At 46.8% G+C, this 19,949-nt stretch overlaps 2 protein-coding genes across 4 annotated transcripts; one reads left to right on the top strand and one right to left on the bottom strand.

Moving 5' to 3' along the window:
- Positions 1-7,873: 7,873 nt before the first annotated feature.
- On the bottom strand, positions 7,874-14,769 carry PLAGL2 (PLAG1 like zinc finger 2). 3 transcript variants are annotated; one of them, XR_012838041.1, is made up of 3 exons: positions 14,698-14,769; positions 12,047-12,156; positions 10,425-10,563 (listed from the first exon to the last, which is right to left on the bottom strand). XR_012838041.1 is itself a non-coding variant. In XM_075768755.1 (2 exons), the coding sequence occupies exon 2, from the start codon at positions 9,237-9,239 to the stop codon at positions 8,022-8,024; it is 1,218 nt and encodes a 405-aa protein (XP_075624870.1). In that variant the 5' UTR covers positions 9,240-9,243; positions 12,047-12,156; the 3' UTR covers positions 7,874-8,021. The 3 variants fall into 3 exon arrangements, 2 of the variants coding, with proteins under 2 accessions (XP_075624870.1, XP_010307798.2); XM_075768755.1 differs by lacking the exons at positions 10,425-10,563; positions 14,698-14,769 and adding an exon at positions 7,874-9,243; XM_010309496.2 differs by lacking the exons at positions 12,047-12,156; positions 14,698-14,769 and adding an exon at positions 7,874-9,243 and having other exon boundaries at positions 10,168-10,560.
- An 18-nt stretch (positions 14,770-14,787) lies between these two features.
- POFUT1 (protein O-fucosyltransferase 1) lies at positions 14,788-19,880 on the top strand. The gene is made up of 7 exons (XM_075768756.1): positions 14,788-15,004; positions 15,088-15,209; positions 15,374-15,556; positions 16,167-16,279; positions 16,977-17,169; positions 17,444-17,686; positions 18,081-19,880. The coding sequence occupies exons 1-7, from the start codon at positions 14,857-14,859 to the stop codon at positions 18,267-18,269; spliced, it is 1,191 nt and encodes a 396-aa protein (XP_075624871.1). The 5' UTR covers positions 14,788-14,856; the 3' UTR covers positions 18,270-19,880.
- The last annotated feature ends 69 nt before the right edge of the window (positions 19,881-19,949 follow it).

The following is a 19,949-nucleotide window of genomic DNA, read 5'->3' as shown; positions in this document are numbered from 1 at the left end:
TCATTTTTCTTGTGGTGTTGGGAATGCGTTATGGGATGCCAGTGTTGGGGGCTGATGAATGTCTGTGACCCTGATCACCTGCTGAGACCAGAGCAGGCAGATACCTTAAAACTCAAAAAATCATCTGAGTAGTCTCTTCTCCCCTTGAAAAGGGCAAAGGAAGGCTTCAGCTCCACCAACAGGACAATCTGTGCTGAACTCGTTTTTCATTTTTAGGCAGGCTAGTGAAGCAGTGTTGCTGTAGTCGTGTCCTGTCATAGCTCTCTGCTCTGCAGGAAAGCACTGCTGAGGAAACAGCGCGTTACCAGTGGCTGCATTAAGAATGACAACTAGATTGTACCTGAACACTGAAAATGGTTGTCAGCCTTTAAACCATCTTCTGAAGAGACTCCCGAGAGGGCAGGGTGCTCTTTGCCCTTTTTCGTGTCTTTTAAAGTGCTGCTGCGGCTGGTGACAGACGGTTGGGTTGTAGCTGAAGCTTTAAGGTTTAGTTCTGGTTCTGCCCTTGTGCACAGCGCAGTCCTGGGCAGCTAAATGTGGCGGGGTTATCTGGAAGCGGGGAGTGGGCTGTACTCATCTGAAATGCTTCCATGCGGGCTGGTAATTTTAGTAAACCAAGGGACCAGAACTTTCTGTCTAACAAACATTCTTCTCCTTGGCAGGAGATAATGGTATCGGCTGTTGCTACATCCCCAGCAGGGTGCCATGTCCTTTTTTGGGTCTAATTCTTTGCTTGAAAGAAACAAGTCTGTGTGCGTTCGTGTAGGAAACTGAGTCTTTGACTTGCCTTATGATTCTGTCTTTACTTAAACCAAAATCCCCGTTCCCCTCCAAGAAGACACCTGGGACAGATAATTAAAATGATTTTAATAAACAACTTCATTATAAAAAATGCTTTCAATTTGAACTTCATTTTGCAAGACAATGAAAGAGCTAATTTTAGTGATTCCCTGTACATTTCCTAATGGCACTTAATATTTTTACAATGTAAAAACCTTGTTTACAGCCCCCAAAATACTCCATTAAAAGAGGTCATTCACTGTGTGTAAAAGTGCTAGAATGTTTGCTTTTAGAAAAACAGTTGAGCTTTAACAATGGGAAGCTTCTGGCTTGGGCAGCTGCAGGAAAGGAGGTCAGGCACGAGATCTGTCGAGATCCAGCACAAGAATAGGCAGCATGAATGTCAGCCCCAGGGAGAGACACCGAATCTCTCCCATCAGTCCCAGGACTGAGAAATCTCGAGCTCTGTCCCTTACAATGGGATGTTTGGGGGTTCTGGATTGAACGCTGTGCTCTGGTCAGCTGCTCCTGCAGCCTGCGACAGAGGGCAGAGCTCGTGCTGGGGCAGCCCTGCCCGGGAGAGGGTTCTTGGTGTGACTCCTGGCTGCAGAGCCCACTCAGCAGCTTCTCCTCCAGCAGCAGTTTCAGAGCTCGACCGCTCTCGGGGGTGAGTTCTTCATGGCCCCCACAGGCTCCCTCTGCCCTCCCTCTCGCAACCACTCGGTTGTCAGACCACCTCGAAGGCAGGCATCTCCATTTTTGTTCAATATCCTTGTTTAAGGAAAATACTGGTACAAATGTTACAAAACAACCTTTCTAAAAATAGTTTCTAGATATTAGGGACCACCAGAGCAGGGGGAAAACCCACAAAGCAGTCAAGGCTGAGGCACGCAGTAGGACAAGGAGAAGTCATAAACTCAAGACAGGCTTCTAGCAGGAGTTATGGAATCTGCTTGGCTCCCACTGCCAGCTCTCTGCTTGAACATGCAGGCTTGTGCACCATTTTCAGTCCCATCTTGAAGCGGGGTGTGCTGGTGAGTTCCATAAGCAGAAACTTACGTGTTACCTTCAAGTGCAAGACACTGAACTGCAGAGGAAAATGGGCAACTGGGGGCAGGTATGTGATCTGTTTGCCTGGATGCTAAACCAGCCAGGGACCACGTGCCGAGCGACAGATGCTGTAGCTGTTCCCATCCTGCAGGCTGCACACAGAGCTGCCCCTGATCATCTCGGTACATTCTGCATGACAGCTGGTTATCCACTTGCATAGCAGTTTCAAAGAAAGACACAGTGTGTGAGATGGATGGTGAAGATGACTGTTAAAATGAGGGATGGTTGTTTTTAACAAGACACTTTCATGTTGAGGATTGTTCCCCTAACTGAAGAGCTGACCTATTTAATAGTAATTAAAAAAAATGGATTCCAAATTCCCTATTCTTCATCTTTCACAATGCCTTTATCTTTCCTTGTCACTGTGATCTCCTGATACAGACATGCCACCTCCATGTCATGTACATTCTTTGTGCCTGCTGATATTTAGGCACTGGTGGAAAGGACAACTGCAGACCTAGCTTCAACTACGAGCATGCAGCGAGGAAGATGCTTCAGTCTCTTCCTGCAAGCCTACCTGTGCGCATAAGAAGTAAAAAGTATTTTTGATAGGAAAGCCAAGCTAATCTTGTGGTGTAGATCTGTGAGAAGCAGAACATGATTTGTTTTCTGGGTATCATTTTCTGATCACAGGTTCAATTTTTGCTTGACCTGTTTCTGTGGCAGCCTAAAGCGTTTAGTGGCAAGTGGTCTGTGTAGTGGTGTGGAGATGGCTGCGGGTGCAGATCACGCAGGAGCCTGCTGAGGAAGCACTCTGGAAGAAAACTCCTTACCTGGAGGTACAGAACGGCTGAAACAGGTGGAAGGATTCCTAAGGGATCCCAGTTACTCACCAGAATGAAGCAAGTATGTCGCAGGGTGGGGAGAATAGTATGGAGGTGAGCCTGATGGGAGCACACATGAATTGTGCGGCAGGGACAGCAAAACCTGAGAGGAGTCTACTAACGTGGGGGTGGTAGGAGGAGTGGGAAATGGTGGTCCTGCAAGAAAGCTGTGTCAGTAGTAAAGGCGTGTTTCCCCGGGCAGCTTCCCGCTGGTTTAGGAGGGAGGGTCAGTATTGCCGTGGCCCATTGTAGGGAAACAGGCACAGAAAGGGTGAGAGGTGCCAGGGTTGGTGATACAAGTGAGAACAGGGTCTGGGTTTCCCAAGTCCTGGTCCAGCAGACCAGGCAAAACCAAACTGCTTTCTACGGGTAGGTGTCAGGTGGGATTGTAGTTGGAGCTTCAGATGGAAAAATACAAGAAATAAGTTATGAAAAAGAAGCAAATTTTGGATAAAGATGGAAACCCATAAAGTTTTAATGAAGCAGTTCTGTTCAAGCCATTCATCCACTTTGCTTTTTGGTGGCAGAGTATCATCTACAGGGTTTGGGCAAGCAATTAACTAAAAATAGGCACCCAAGGGAGAATTCAGTGAGCCTGAGTAACTAGGATTAGAGAGGATAAGCAAGAAGGTAGGGTGATGGGGAGAGCATCTTTGAAGATTTCTTTGTAAAAATTTTAATTGCAGGCAGTAGAAAATGCCTCTGCAGGATTATTCTTTCCAGATAGCAAAGGTGATGCAATGGTAGAGAAAGAAAATGGGGATTTTTCAGTGAACTGCAGGAAATCTTCCAAGCAGCTGCTATTCACCTGTCAGCAAGGAAGGAATTAAAGAACAAAGAGCTGAGCTCCCAACAAAAGTACTGAAATCATCAATCTACCGGAGGGAAAAAAGGGATTCCCATTGAAGTGACATTTTTCAACACTGAGGCTAAAGAGCAGGCACTATTGTGAGACAGCTGAACAGGGTCTGTCAAAACGCTGTACGTGGATATTCTGTCAAGTGAAATTCAGTGGAAGCAAATGCAAGTTAACACGTTCCTTCATACAAATGGATTTTGAGCGAGCTGTAATCCCATGGGGAAAAAGATCTCCAGACTTTCACACAGCTCTAGAAATCGAAGCCTGGGAAGGACTGGCTAGGTGAGTTAACCCTCTGCTGCCATAGAAATGGCTTGTCTTGTGTATTTTCTAACGAGCGAGCTGGAATCATTCTTATTTCTAGAGGGACATTATGTCCTTGCCTTTCTGAGAATCTAGGGTCTGATTTATAATTGCTGGCACGTTCATGTCCTGTCCTTTCACAGACCTGTGCTCTATGATTTTATATCTTAGCTGGCTGCACGGTTCCTACAGGTCCTGAACCCCCCCCCCCCCGTCAGCCATGCTTTAAAATACTCCTTTACTTAACCCTCCTGACCAATTATTTGCTGTAGTTGCTCCTCTCAGGCTCAATCTGATGCCACCTTTCTGATACAGATGTGCCTGGAATAATGATATAACAGGGTGGTTCACAGGGCTCTGCCACTGAAGACGACTTTCATTTAGCACTTAAAATGCTCAACATCTTCAGTGGCTGCCTTGTATGCTGTTCGTGGGATAAGAGTGTGAGATTTCTACTGGCATGGTGTTTATTACATCCATGAGTAAGTTTCATCAGTTCTGGCAGGTTCATGCTCTGAGTTGTCTTGCTTTCATACAGCTGGTGCTCAGTGTCTCAAATCTCAGGGCTTCTCTGCTGTCCTACCTCGCTGTAAAGTCCAGCCTAGCTTCCTGTCACCTGTGTTCATTGGGCCTCTTTGAAAATACTGCTTTAAGAACTCCTCTCTTCCATCAAAAGCATTTTCTGCCTCCCCAAATGGCTTAATTTGTATTTGTCCTGGCTGACTCGCAGCAGTCTCCTGTACTTGGAGCCCTTAACTCGTGGTCCTTGATGATCAGCCAAGGAATGCCTGTATCTAAGTGTAATGCTTGGTTCTGTCTTCACGGACACCGATGCTATGAGTGTGTGTCTCATTTGTCATGCTTCCCTGCAGTCTTCCATTCCCTATTTTAATAATGATCTTGGGAGAGATAGTAGCATGTTGACTTAAACATCCCTAAACCTTGATTTAGAAACAAAAACCCCCAAAAACCTCAAAAAAAAAAAAAAAAAACCACCCAAAACAAAACAACAAACCCTTTCTGGGATCAAACTTTTTTTCTTTATATCACCTAACAAGCACAATGGCCACCATTCCCTTGTGCACAAATGTCCTGCAGATAAACCACAGAACAGTTTTCCAGGCTGTGCTGCAGCAATCTTCCTCACAGTGTGTTTTACCGACAGTCGCATCAGCAGGAGCTTGTCTAAGCTGACTTCTGATTTTCCTAACAGCTCGGTACGTTCTTCCTAATGAACTTAGGGTCCCAAGTCCCATCTTAGATGCTCGGTTTTTTCTTAGGAACAGGTAAAAGTTGTTTGCTGCCTAGCTTCAGGAAATAATTTGTTTTGTGAATTGCGTGCTTAGTATTTCAAATGGAAGTAGCCTCATTAGTTTTAGACTAGCTGACACAATACTCGCAGGTGATAAGCTCTGTTGTGGAACAGGAACTTCAAATCCATTTTCCAGTGCAAATACCCAGTATTAGCTCCAGCGTGCTATCTCCAAACACGCTCCCTTTACTGGTTTAGATTCTCCTTTTGTTAACAAATGTTATTGCAATTCTGCTTGTTAGAATAGCTGCGGAAAGCAAATCACACGTGCAAATGATGGCAAAATGAATTCCATTTATTCTTTGACAGACTACTGGTAGGAAAAAGATGCCTGGCTCTAAGTTTAGCTACCACTGCTAAAGGAATTCCAGTGATGACATGTGTTCAGAGTACAATGCAGGCAAAAAGCAAGAAAGCTGAATGTTCTGAAATGGAAGATGGCATTGCATAAATCTGATAATCCTCACTTGCTGTATGTGATCAGTTCTGACCATTTATTTGTCAAAAAAAAAAAAAATCCTCTCAACTGAAGACAGGGATAAGGCTTGCATATCGGATAACAGTGTGAAACTCTTTACTTTGCAAAGAGAAAAGCGACAGAAGACAGGCCTGAGGTATTCAATGACGGTAAACAGAAGACTAGCTGAAATGCCCTATTTACCTTTTCTATGTTAGAGAACAAGAAGGCACTCGTTGAACTTCGAAAGGCAACATTTTACAGTGGAGAAAAGGAAGTACTGCATTTAACTCGGGGAGATCATTGCCACAGGATATTGCTGAGGTAAATAAATCTTATATTACATTTTGATACAAAAGTATTATTTGCAGCATTGCTGGCTAACCTAAAACAACTGATCTATGTTTTGGAAAATCAATGGATCACTAAACAGTCATTCTGGGAAGAATTACTAAGCTAAATTAAAAATAAAATTCTTGAGTAAAATGGAAGGGGGACAAGCCTATGAACAAACGAGGCACGGCTAATGTCACGCTGTGGGATCAATGGCTCAGCAGAAAGTAATACACACTGACTGAAATGGCTGTACTTGGGGAAGATGAGGGAGGACAGCATCTGGTGTCGCTGAAGGAGCTGAGATAACAGAGTAGAGGTAGATCTTGCATTTTCTAGATTTATGGAGAACAATATTGACGGATTTCCTGGTTTATATTGGCCTACAACGGCTCTTCCATTCTGAGGTATGAAGATCTGTGTCTATAGACACGCACCAACCTATAGTGAGATCGACCTCTGTGTGTTACCATCTGCAGTACAAGTGCCCAGGAAAATGAGAGCAGGAGACGATACAGATGCTAAATGACATCAGCAGCCTCGCTGCCACTTCACAGTGTAACCCTTCTGCCCTCAGTAGGTAGACAGTCCATGGAAGAATTTAAGAGGTGGGGCAGGGGAAGCAGGACTTTAACTTCAGGGGACAAGGCTTGAGAAGGAGAGAACAAAAAGGCCAGTGGAATCAAATCCTACGTGAAAGGGTGACTGCAGGCCCAAACCCTCAGCGTTTATTAGAACTATTAGTGTTGGGGAAAATGCTTCAAATATACCGATAGAGTGTATGTGAGGCTGGGACCAATTTTTCTTCCTGATTCCTGGATGTTATCACCCTAGGACCGAGGTAAAAATACACCTCTTGAGACTGCTTCATGGATAAGCCAAAAGGGTACTGACCTCACTGAACTGCTGTGGTAAAAAAACCCTAGAAACTCATACTGTTCCTCATCTCAAGGGAACCTATGGAGTGGGAGCCTGCAGCCTGTTCTCATCTGCCTGGTACGACACCCAAGCTCCTAACCCAGCTTTTTCACATGCTTTGGTTTACAGAACAGATGCATGATCTGTTTGCTTGTGGGAGATATTTAAAAGAAAAGGGCTTTATCCATACAGAACAAAAACAAGCGAAGTTGTGAGAGCTGCTCCATCCCCTTGACATGTGGATAGCCAGAGAGAAAACGCGGGAAGCTGTTGCCTACAGCGGCAGAGGCTGAAGTGGTCCAAAAAGCAGTGTATTTCCCCATGGGGGAAGAACATGATACGTGAAGAGAAATCAGTGCAACCTGACTTCATTGTGTAAACAGTGTTCTAGCTACACCAGATATAAAACCAGTGTGTTCTGGTGCCTCCTATTTTTATAATGGTGGAAACAGGTTTGTGTTGTGTAAACAATGTTCACTGTAATGAGTGTAACCTGACAGCTCCACAAAGAAGAATGAGGTGACGTCTCTGAATTCTCTATGTAAACGGTCTTGTTGCTTAACACTGATGTGGAGTAAGCTGTATTCCGTGGAGTAAGATGTATTCGGTGACAGGATGAGAGGTAGTGGGGAAGGACAGCCTCTTCCCCGTTGGCTTCATACAGAGCGGATATCTTGACTTCTCCTCCTTCTCTGTGTGGAGGTGTTGGCTGTTTGGCCAGAATTGCAATGTGATAACATGAAATGGAAGCTGGACTCTTCAAAAGTTAAGCCCAAGATGAAAGAGTCTCAACTCCTTCTCAGGGACAGTCCCTTCCCAAAGAGGAACATAGCTCCAGGATCTCAGGGAAGGTCAGTGCTAAGCGCGGCTCCTGATTCACAGATTAAAAATTAGATAAAATATATCCAGTCTACTAGCTGACATCTTTTCGCTGTACAGGACTGGGATTTGCACACGGATATCTGCTGTTCCAGTCTACAAGTGCTCCCTCCAGAGATCAGAAACTTCCTGCCTGAAACAGCTTTGCAAAGCTTTTACACCCCAAAGGGAAGTAAGAGTTGTGCGTTTTTAAGGCTCTCCACAAAAGGGCGACTGAAAGATCTGTTCTCCAGTGCTATTTTCAGCTTATTGGAATGCCTGGTGGAAACGTGGCAGCGTGGTTGTGCTCAAGCTGGAGGTGAAGACAGGGGGCAATGAATGAAGGGGCCCAAAGTTCAGCGAGGCCCCAGCTCCAGGAGATTCTTGAGGTTGATGTTGCAAAGTGGTAAGCAGTGGCTGCGTCTCCCCCTGCGAGTAGCCCATGACCAATCCCCCTGATGATACAGGTGGATTGCAAGGAGGAAGATTTAGGGGGAGGAAGCCAAGAAGATGAGAAAAGTCCATGTTAGCAGCACAGAGAGCCTCTGAAAGGTTAGCAGGGCTCTTGGAAAGCAAAGCCTCATCCAGGGGGGGCGGCTGAGGCGAAGAGGACTGAGGCTCACCAGATGAGAGAGACAGGCTGCCAGGGAAGTCTGACAAAAAGCTGTCCACCTCTACTTTGGGTAGTTTCTCAGGCAAATATGAGGTAGATCCAAGCTGATACTTTGGAGGAGGTTGCGGTGGGGAGGAGATGGGAGAAGAAGACTCCAGAGGATAGCTCATTCCCATTGGAAGAGAATTAGGAACCAAAGAATGGGGCATCCCTGAGCTTGGCATGGTTTGGAGATGTGTGCTGTACATGCCCACAGGCAACATGCCAGGGAAGCTCTTACCACCTATCATGTCTCTGGATGCCATGCAAAGGACGGGACTCAGCTCTTCTTTCACTGACACAGATGAGCTGCAGCTGAGGAGACCCAACATGTCAACTGGCTCTGTCTTAATCTTCAGCAGTTCCTGGGAGTGGCTTTTCTTCATGTGCCTGGTCAGATGATCTTTCCGCCCAAACCTCTGAGCACAGTACTGGCACAAGAAGTCCTTCCGCCCTGTGTGCACTACCAAGTGTCTCCGCACATCTTTCCGGGTGTAGAAGCGCCTGTCACAGTGGTCACACGGATGCTTCTTTTCCTTCGCTCCACCAGAAGCCCGCCTAGAATGAGCTTTGAGGTGCTCCAGGAGGACTTGGGTACTTTCAAACGTCTGGAGGCATACCTTGCAGCTGAGATCACCGCTGGCAGCTGCGTGCATGGCCAGATGTCGCCTGAAGCCAAGTTTCGTGTTGTAGTTCTTGCCACACTCAGGACAGTGGAGGGCCTCCTTGTTGGGATCATGGGTCTGCAGGTGGTTGCGAAGGTGATCTTTCCGGTGAAACATCTTCTCGCAGTACATACACTGATGAGGCTTCTGAGCAGAGTGCGTGGCCATATGCCTTTTGGGAGAAAAGCAGGAAAGTTTAGACTAGCGTCCAGCCCCTAAGAGAACATATCCTACTTTTTCAAAATTTTCCCTTGTGTTCTACGCTTTGTGCCACAAAAATCCCAGATGGCATTTTACTGCCACTAAAGGATGCTGCCGGGGCAGCGGGGACTCTCCAGGCACAGAAGTACAACATTTCAAGCAACAGTTGGAGTCTGTCTTGGCAGTGCCCATCCTCCCTAGAATGCATTACCTCCACACAGGTAAACTTCAGTTGTCTACTCAGCTCCTGTTCCCTCCGTTGAGGCTATCAAAGGGGGAAATGACAAAGAAAACCTTGGTAGTTTATGACAAGAAATGCTTGTCTGCTGGTGAGACAGCTTCATTTCATCAGAAGGCATCAGACTGTGGCAATGTCTGTTGACAGCCACTGTGGACTGATTTCACCCTGGTATCTTACACTCTCTGACACCGTCGTTCGTCTAGTTTCAAGTTTCTAGTGATCAGATCATTTAATTATTCTCTGCTATATTTCAGTACATAAATAGGAACTCTACTTCTTCACCCTAGAACAATAGCGGCCATAGAAACATTCCTGTGATGAAAGTTAGAGGTAGGGCTTATGAAATGTGAATGCTGTTCTTGCTTTTCATTTGGTTTTTAATCTGTGAACTTCACTTTCTGCTTCAATTTCCTCCTTAGTAAAACAGAAAACAGCTTGAGCTCAGGATAAAGTATTATCTGAGGTTCTCTGGAAGGTGCTTAAAGAGATGCCAAGTATGGTAACATCTGGGACTCAACTGCTTTGCAAGGTAACAAGGGCATTTCCCCTCCACCACCTTCTCAGAAATTCAAGCACAAAAACATGATGGAGGGGGTTTCCCCTCTCTTCTGGTAGGGGAGCGCTGTTTGGCAGAGGCACTCCACAGTTACCTACCTATATAGCTTGTACTTAGAAGCAAAGGCTTTGCCACAGTGCAGCTGAGGGCAGTTGTACGGTCTCTGCTCAGTATGAGAAAGTGTGTGAGTTCTCAGCTTGTCCACATTAGTGAAGGAGGTCTCTGATATTTCACATTGGCATTTTCCCTGACTTTCGGTCTCTTCACCTCTTGGTCTGGGGACTAATTTCCAGCCAGTCTCTTCCTCCTCCTGCTTTGCATCTTGAATCCAGTTGGGAACACTGGGAAAAAATGCCGTCATGGCAGGTCTAGTAGAACATGGCCATGTCAAGCAGAACTTGAGCCTGCAGGCTTCTTGCTGTGATGGTGTGCCAGTGCAGTTTTCTGTTGGAACCCTCTGTGACCAAACTGCTTTAATAGCAGCAACCCTTCATCTGAAATCACAGAACGGTTGGTGTCAAGACACTGCATCTTTTACCCGTACACACAAACGTGTGTAAGCATTCAACAAGCATTATAAATATGAAAAGATGTGTGTTCACAGACACGACACTCACATTTCCAGAATGTGTTTTGTTCTTTTCTCCCTTAACCCCTGCTACATGAAGAAAATGATGTTAAACTTTTCCTGAATTATATTTTTGAAACTATTAAGAGCCAGTGTTACCTGTTACATGCATTTTCTTCTGAAATATTGTAGATGGATGTCTCTGTAGCTCTAAATACCTCACCTTTCCCTGTGTGTTTTGTGGATTGCTTCTTATCCTGTTTTTTCAGTTTCTTCACAGTCTATTCTCATTCACTCTTGATCTTTGCTTATGTCGAATTCCCTTCTAGAGCTTCTCGGAGAAACTAAGGTTCTCTTATTATTTTTTTTTCCATCCACTCTGCTACCAACCTGGTACACTAGTAAGACCATCTCCTAGCAAATCCATCTGAATTAATACATATGGGTCAACAGAAAATTTATCAGCAACATCATACCTTTTTCAGGAAGGCAACAGATGCTGCTTCTCTTCTGGGTGTGACTAGTCATTATATTTTCACTTTTCTACTGTGGCGCAGATTCTCTCTCTCTGGATTAGCAAATTTTCTGCAGTAACGAGCAATTTTATTTTTATTTTTTTTCTTTTACACACTCATTCATTGATAATGGAAGCTCAAACTGTTTCCTGTTCAACAAAATAAACGTCCTGTATGCTCTGTTGGCTTTCATGTTGATGAAAATCTACATCAATTTCTTTTAGCAGGATGTTCTTGAGTGATGTTTGGTTTTTGGTAAAGTACTGCATTTTTATATGGTTCTACTAACTCCTAAACTGGTAAACGGTTAGCTGAAATAAAAACCTCAGAGAAGATCTCTTTCACTGAATTTAGCTGCCTGAGAAACTCTTCTTAAAATAGCATCAAACCCTCAAGCTTTTTCTTACTCCATGATTGCTTCAGAGGGAGGAACTTCCTGCCTGCACATCAACACAAGTGCCAGTTGTGGGCAGGATGTGCAACTACGAGGGAACTAACCAACCCCCATTAAGAAAGTGCACCACTGAACGTTATGAATAGCTGAAATAACAATAACCGTAACTACACATTGCTCACAATACAATGAATGGTTCCCTCTGGCTGGAAAACACTGGGAAATGGGACAACTCCAAGAAAATGTGTCACCATGAGGACTGGAAGTGTTCATTAAGAACAGAATTCAGTTTTGTGTGGGCTGAATCTACTCAGAGCAGAACAATAAAGGACTAGAACTGCTGAGGTGCCACTTTGGTACAACCCAGTGTGATGGCTGCTCCTACCCCTCAGGGGGCAGGAGTCCTGTGGTTCACAGCAGTCTTCCTTTGTAGGTGTCTAAGACAGTGAGTATTTCACCTCTGTGTGAGACGTGTGCCGGAACAGCTAAGTGTTATCTACCTCCTGCTTCAGAGCGGTGCACGCGTTCCAGGAGTCTCTGCCACTTTCGCCAGGTAGTTGCTTCTTTCCCTCTGAACGAGCTCAGCCATCCGTGCCAGTTTCAAAGCTACCTGAAAGAAGACAGAGTTTGAATTTTGCTGTCTTTAATAGTAAAGCACATAAACTATCTATCGCCTTCAGAGCGGAAACCCAAATACAAGTGAGTTAAGATACGGTAATCTCTGTAGTCAATTATTGTAAAATTTCATTGACTTTCCTTTAAAATTGTAAGGCTCTAGTAAGAAAAAGGACTCTATCTATTTGAGTCTGTTTCTACGTCTAAATTCATGTCCTAGGACACTCTGACAGCTGTGGAGTAAGAAAGGAAAAACAAGATGAGGTTCTCACCCAGTAGGAGTGAGACACAGTAGCAATGGAAAGTCAACAACATCGTTCACGCTTGACTAGAAAACTGTCTGCAAGATCTATATATCTACATTTTTAAAAACTCAATTGGTTTTCTTATTAACGTTTCCCCAAAGAACATTTCCAATGTACTCCCTGTTGACTATAACGCTGTAGCCACCAGAGAGAAACAGTCACCGCTGTGTGGAAACATTTCACCTACTTGTTCAGAGAAGCTTGTATATCAGCTTGTACATCATGGCGTTTCTACCAGCGCTGGAAAACCTGCTTATCTTAGAAAGCTTTGTACTGGTCCTTGGCTGTGCGGGAAAACCTTGTGACCTAGGCTGGGAACCAGATTGGTGAACTGCCCAGGTTAAAAATAATCAGGAAAAATTAAAAAGGAGCCTGGATGAGTTCTCTGACCAGACTGACAGCAAAGCTGTGCTGATCTGGCTGGAGTGGGTATGCAGCAGCAGCGGGAGACAGGGACACAGGGCCTGGCAGGCTGCCTGGATTGTGGAGCTGGGGTTTCTCTTTTCTAAAGGGCATCTCTTGTGTCTGATTCATATTTGGCTGGTTTTTGGCTTCTACCTGCTAAGCCCTGCTGTGCCTTTGCTAAGGAGCTGTTCTAGTACTGTCACTTTTCTTCCTGCAGGGACAGACAAGTTGCCCTGGGGACTCCTGCATCCCCTCAGTCCTCACCACCCGCTTCTGCACTGTGCTGGCCCGGCTGGTTTACAGCTGCGCGGTGGTGTGGCTGAAGGAACTTACTCAGCTGAAAAATAACTTATTTTTAAATTTTTCCTCCCCCAGCTAGATCAGTTCCCCGCTCAGGTTTGCTAAGCTATTTTAAGTTGTTAAAGCTTAAACTTGCCCAAGCGGAAGATGCCGGCTATGTGGCAGAAAGCAGAGGCCAGAATCCACGGTGGGCACTCGGCCTCAGCCTGGTGTCGTGCCTCAAACCCAGCTTTCGCAGCGATCCCAGCTGCAGTGTCAGGCCTGGCACCGTCCTGGAGCACGAGTGCGCTCATGCATTTATTGACTTTCCTACACGACGCCCGGTGACCACACCACCTCAAACTGCTACAGCAACATCTCTCGGAGCAGGTCTTTCAAAGCTCCCCCCACAGCCTAATAAAATCACCCCCTACCTTCCTTACAGTGTTCTAAGCAATTCCAGCTCTGACTCCTGACTGCAAGGCACAGCTTCCTGACCTCAGATCACTTTTGTGACTTTTCCACATCCCCTATCATGCTGGTTTTTTTTTTTTTTTTTTAATTACAAGGGGAGGGGGGAAGTGGATACCAGACCTAGATGCAGTACTTCAGTACCAGCCTTGCCAATGCCACCTCTGGATGTAAAAATCACTCTCCTACCTCCTTACACATCTTGCATTGACCCTTCTTTACAGTTTTCCTACAGTCACAAACACCAACTCACGTGTCATTATGATTCCCTGATTTCCCCTATGAAAACCATTATTTTTTTGCAGTGAGTGACTTCAGTTGTTTCTAGATATGTAAGTTTTTACAGCTTCAGTATCAGTTTCCCCCACTTGATGACTTACACATTTTGGAAAAAACTCTGCGTAAAGTTTGCATTTACTTTTAAAGCCCAGGGAAAAGCTGCTGCACCCTTCCCATAGGATGTAACCAGACACACCATCCCTGCAGGATGATCTTCCCATCTGACCGAGCTCCACTTCCCTGATATGACAACAGGCGGGATTTTAAAAGCCGAAACCCCTTTCCTGCACCACCGGGAAAGTCCCAAACGCCAATATGGCTCCGGGATGATTTATTTATGCTACTAAACCCACGCTTTTTTCACCCACTCAGCCCCAAAGTGGCTGCAAAGCCCCCAGGGCAGAATGCGACCGTGCTGGTTGCAACCGGGGTGCAAGCGGCGGAACTGCCGGGGCGGGGGAAGACCCCGAGTTGCCCCCAGGGCCCCCCCCCGGCAGCTCCGCCGTTTGCACCGGGAGGGAAACGGGAGTCCCCCCTCCCCGAGGAAGGGTCCATGGATGCGGCCGGACCGGTGCCATGGGGAGCACACGTGCCACCCCCCCACGTTACCATGGCGCAGCCCTGAGGGGAGGGAGGGGGAGAGGCGGGCCCGGCCTACGCCCCCCTCCACCTCCTCCTCCCACGCCCCCCCCCTCCCCTGAGGGAACCCCGCCACCGAGGGGAGGGGGCCGCCGTGACACCGCCCCTCACCCTCCCTTCCTCCGGTGCCGTCCCCCTTCCCCCCCTCCCGCACTCACCCCGTTCCCCCGGGCCCCGCCAGGCGCGGCTCCGGCCCAGGCCCCGGCGGCCCCATTGTGCGGGGCATTGTGGGAGTGACGTCGCTCTCCCGCTTCCGCCTCGATGGTGGCCGCTTCCTGCTAGAGAGGCCGTTCCGGCGGGCCCCGGGGCATGCCGGGATGGGGCCGCCTCTCGTTGACCTCCGCCGAGCTGCCATGGCGGCGCCGCCGGTCCTTGTCCTCCTCCTTTTTTTGGTGATGGCGGCGAGAGGCGGCGCGGCCCCCGCCTGGGACGCGGCCGGTTACCTGCTCTACTGTCCCTGCATGGGTGAGGCCCTCCCGCCGCGGAGCTCCCCCGGGGGAGCCTCCGGGGGAGCTCCCGGCTGAGCCCCGCTCTCGCCTCCTTTGCAGGCCGGTTCGGGAACCAGGCCGAGCACTTCCTGGGAGCCCTGGCCTTCGCCCGCGCCCTCAACCGGACCCTGGCCGTGCCGCCGTGGATCGAGTACCGCCACCACCGCCCGCCCTACACCAACGTGAGCCCCCGCGGGGCCGGGCGGGGAGCGGGGAGGGGGCGGCGGGCAGAGCTGTGGCCTCTTCCCCGTGGGGTGAAGTGCGGGTCGCGGGGGGGAGGCTTCGCGCCCCGGGGCTTTGTGTGCCGCTGCCCCGTGAGTGAGCGGTCGGTCGCTGTGGTCCCCAGCTGCACGTTCCCTACACGGAGCACTTCAAGCTGGAGCCGCTCCTGCAGTACCACCGCGTTATCAGCTTGGAGGACTTCATGGAGGAGCTGGCGCCCGTTCACTGGCCTCCTGGCAAGCGAGTGGCTTACTGTTTCGAAGCGGCGGCTCAGAGAAGTGCTGACAAAAGCACTTGTCCCATGAAGGTGAGTTCCTCCTGCATCCTCGTGGGCGTGGTTTGATTCTGCTGCTGTTCCAAAGGGAATGACTGACTCGTTCAGGTCACCGCAGATTTGCAAATGTGGGAGTTATCCACCCCAAATCTGTCTGTATGGCGTTGGCATTCCTTTCACTGCTTACAGTTGTGGCCTGCTGTGCCTTCCTGCTTTTCTCTGTCAGCAATCGCTTGAGGTTCAGGAAGATTGTTTGTGTAAGCAGGTTTTATCGCTTCAGACTTGATCGTGACTGTGAGGAGACCAGATCTGTAACAGTGAAGCTTGCTGGTCTTGGCCCATTTTGCATCTGCGGTACAGTTGTCCGCCTGGTTTTAAAGCAACCTCTTTTAAATACAAGTTTGAGAGCTGTGGTATTCTTGTTCATTAAAACAGCCTTTGCATATAGTTCTCAGTGGACTTTCTTTAATGTATTTCACTCTCTCCTTCCTGCGGAGCTGAGATGTGACAGACAGGCAGTTGTATTTGGCCTGCTGTCCTCCTCTAACAGCAAAGCTCTTCAGCTTTGCACCCCAGGATCTTGCTAGGTCTGCCTTTCAGGCTCTGCGTACACACAGAACGAACACTTGTCTTTACTTTGCAGGATGGAAATCCGTTTGGTCCCTTCTGGGATCAGTTCCAAGTGAATTTTGATAAGTCTGAGCTGTTCAAGGGAATTTCCTTCAGTTCTGCATACAAGGACCATTGGATACAAAGGTAACGAGAAGATGGAAAAGTGCTGGCATGGTGCTGTAGGCATTTAGAGTAACTTGTGAAAACGGTTGTGCTAGCCACTGTGTAAAGCCTTTGCATTTTGGGGGGAGAGATTGAAGTGGTTAGTAACATAATTAAAAATCTTAATGCTTTTTTCCATTAAATATTCACTGAGGGCACTTCCTGTGGGCAGTATTAGGTGATTGATTTCTGAGCCAGTAATGTTTAGTTACAGAATTGTTTACATATGTAATTATTCTTCAAAAAGAATTTGCTTCTCAGTTGCTGATCGTGAACTGTATTTTGCTGGTTACCTCGTGTTTTCAGACCCACTTCAGTTGTATCAGTAAATTTGGGTGACGGAATTGCTCTAGTCTGGAGTGAAAATGTAAGCTGTCTTTGCTTGGTAGCTCATTGCTGGGTGTATGAGATTCTTATCTTTTGTCTGTCAAATAGTACTAATTCATTTGTTGCTGGGTCTGATGTAACACGCAGTACCTGAGTTTTGCTTCCGTGTTCTGTTCACTGGCAAAATGCTTAGGATTTGTCTTGGGTAAATTTGGAGCAATAGATTCTGTGGATGTCAGGGTATTCATAGTTTCCATTCTAATCTTCACAAAATTCACGCACAGCAGTCTTTGTGCAAGATGATGCACGTGAGGTTATGTCATGTTTCGGTCTGCTGTGTTTTTTTCTGTAGATTTTCACCGTCTGAGCACCCTGTACTTGCCTTACCTGGAGCTCCAGCCCAGTTTCCAGTCTTAGAGGAGCACCGACCTCTCCATAAGTATATCGTGTGGTCTGATGAAATGGTGAAGAAAGGAGAAGCCTATATTCATTCTTTGCTGGTCAGGCCCTACATAGGAATTCATCTGAGGATCGGCTCGGATTGGGTACAGTTCCTGTGTGAGGCTGGTTGCTGTAGCCCGAGTGGTTGCTGTGGATTGGTGGTTAACTGGTGAAAAAGCTGCCCAAAGAGGAGCTGTGCTTCTGGGGTGGCAGCCCGAACCCTGCTGGCATTTGGTAACTCAGGGTGTGTTAGCAATGCTGTTGGGATTCCTCTTTCAAACAGGCTGTAATGCTGCTGGCAGAGGTGGAGGGATGTGGTAGTGTTTTCTCATGTTTGCCATTTAAACATGATATTTTTCTCTTTTCTTCTTCTGATAGAAAAATGCTTGCAATATGTTAAAGGACGGGACGGCTGGGCCGCACTTCATGGCTTCACCTCAGTGCGTGGGCTATGACCGAAGCGCTGCGGTCCCTCTTACCATGGACATGTGCCTGCCAGACCTCAAAGAGATCAAGCGTGCTCTCAAGCTCTGGGTGAAGAAAACAGAAGCTAAATCCATTTACGTCGCTACTGATTCTGAGCCCTACACAACAGAAATACAGCAGTTCTTCCAAGGAAAGGTCAGTCTTTCAGAAACCCATTCTGGCAGGAGCGCTTGAATAAAAACCTTCCTTGGATTCTGGCCCACTGCTGCCATGGACAGCAGGCAATATGTTATTCATGGACAAATATTGGCATGAGTAAATTTTGCTCATAGCAATAAAAATTATACTGTAAAACTCTTCCTAGAGGTTAAAGATCATTGTCCTACATGGTAGTAAATTTCTTCTTGAAAAAGGAGTGATTTTCCAAAATGTTTTGACATTTTTCTATTCATAAATGAGTTATAGGGCAACTTAAGACAGAATCCACCCACTCTTTTTGTTGTATATTCCCATTTCTAATATTATGCCAAGGCATTTGGATTATAATAACAGATGACTGGATTCGTTTGCTTTCCTTGTTTCCCTGCAGATCAAGGTTGTAAGCTTGCAGCCAGAAGTGCCTCAGATTGATTTGTACATTCTCGGCCAGTCTGATCATTTTATTGGGAACTGTGTCTCTTCGTTTACTGCCTTTGTGAAAAGAGAGCGTGATGTGCATGGAAAACCCTCTTCATTTTTTGGCATGGACCACCCACCAAGATTACGGGATGAATTCTGACCAAACGAGGAACAGGCTCCGTAGTTCTCAGGGCTCTGAGCTCGGTACTTGCCAAGGGACTGCTCGGTGCTAGCAGCGTTCTGCCTGCCTGCAGTGCACGCCGCCAGGTTGCCACAGACCTGCTTCAGCCCTGTGATATTCCTCACAGTTGCTTCTAGACTGTTCTGTCTGACTTCTTTTTTTATTTCCAGTATGAGGTCAGACAGAAAAGAAATTTTAAATCATGTAGTTCGTAGGAAACTATATATATAGTTTTTAAGATGTAGTTTATATAGTTCTCCATTGTCAATATTTGGAGTTTGCCAGCAATCGTGATGAGGCAGCTGCTCAGATTTCCTCTTCTCCATTTTTTTTTTTCCGTTAAATTTTACCTGGAGATGTTGTGAAACTTCTTGTCCAAAACTGACCATAAGTTCTTTTTAAGTCCAAAGTATTGTGAGGAATATCACATTCCCTGAAAAAGAGTGCAAGATAAAGCTCAGGACTGGAAATTGGCTCTGGGTTTTATCGAGTACCGCTGTTGCCTTACTAGACCTGTGTCACCTCAGTGCCTTGGTTTCCATTCCCATGTCCAAGGAGATTTTGTACCCACTTCACAGCGGAGCTGTGGGCACCTGAATCTCTTCAGTGGTGCTAGAGAAGTGTAGCGGGGGCGTGTTTTAATGTGGCAGCTGCCTGTTCAGCCCGTCTTTGTATAGAACTGGGGAGAAGGTGTCTGCAGGGATGCGGCCAGGAGATCTGTGATCGCTGGTGGAGATTTGGGACTTGGAGCTTTGTAGCTGTTGATGTCAGGCAGAGGTCTGTGGTGGGAATGAAATGGGTTTTAAGATAAGACTTTTAAAGTAGCTGTAGTGGGGTTGATGTATGTCGTACCTAGGTCTGTGTTAATGGTTTCTGGTTTTTGTATGGTTTTGTACTTTGTAAAACAACCCCTCTGAGAGCAGAACTCTTGGCTGTGGGGGTAGCTCCCAGTGGAGATAACTGTGGAAAGCGTTAGCTGGCGGTGAAACGGCAGCAAAAAAAACCTTAGTTTGGCCTGGTATGTTTAGTGCTGGGGACAAAGATAATCCTGATGCAGTGAGTCTCAACATGACCAGTGCCTATTGGGACTCCTGTGACTTTAATTTTTTTTTTTTTTTTGTCCAAAGATTGAGTAGAGAACTTGCTGTTCCTTTTTTAAAAATGTCACTTAGGTGAAGCTGTGGTACCAGATCTGGCTGCCTCTAGTGCACTGCTACAGTCTGAATGATGCTGAGCGTTGACTGGGGTTTGACTCTAAATATCTTTCGGTGATGGGTTTTTTGTCCTCCTTGGAAATGTTCCTGAGCTTTGAAGGAGTCTGAAGGCTCAAGAGAGTGATGGCAAAGACTCATCTCCTTTTCTTGGTGCTGACTTCCAGAAATTCGTGGGATTTGGTGGTTTTAGGGCCTCTGGCTGTGTCCCGGCGGAGCTGGGCGGCTGGATGCCTGCATGCTCCTCAGTATTTCACTCAGCTTAGTGATCATGGATGATGCCGTCAGGGCTGCCTCACCTCATTACAGAGCGAGGGCAGCCTTTCCGCGTGGTATTGGGAGACAGTGTATTAAGAGAAAATGTGGTTTGTTGTTTTTTGGTTTTTTTTTTAAAGGGTATTTTTTGTAATAATAAAAACCTGATTTTGTATTCACTTGTATTGCACCG

This window comes from Balearica regulorum, chromosome 16 (assembly GCF_011004875.1).
Source record: "Balearica regulorum gibbericeps isolate bBalReg1 chromosome 16, bBalReg1.pri, whole genome shotgun sequence".
NCBI classification, from domain to species: domain Eukaryota; kingdom Metazoa; phylum Chordata; class Aves; order Gruiformes; family Gruidae; genus Balearica; species Balearica regulorum.
Note: the sequence above shows the minus strand (reverse complement) of the source record. Positions and strands in the feature narration are given on the sequence as shown.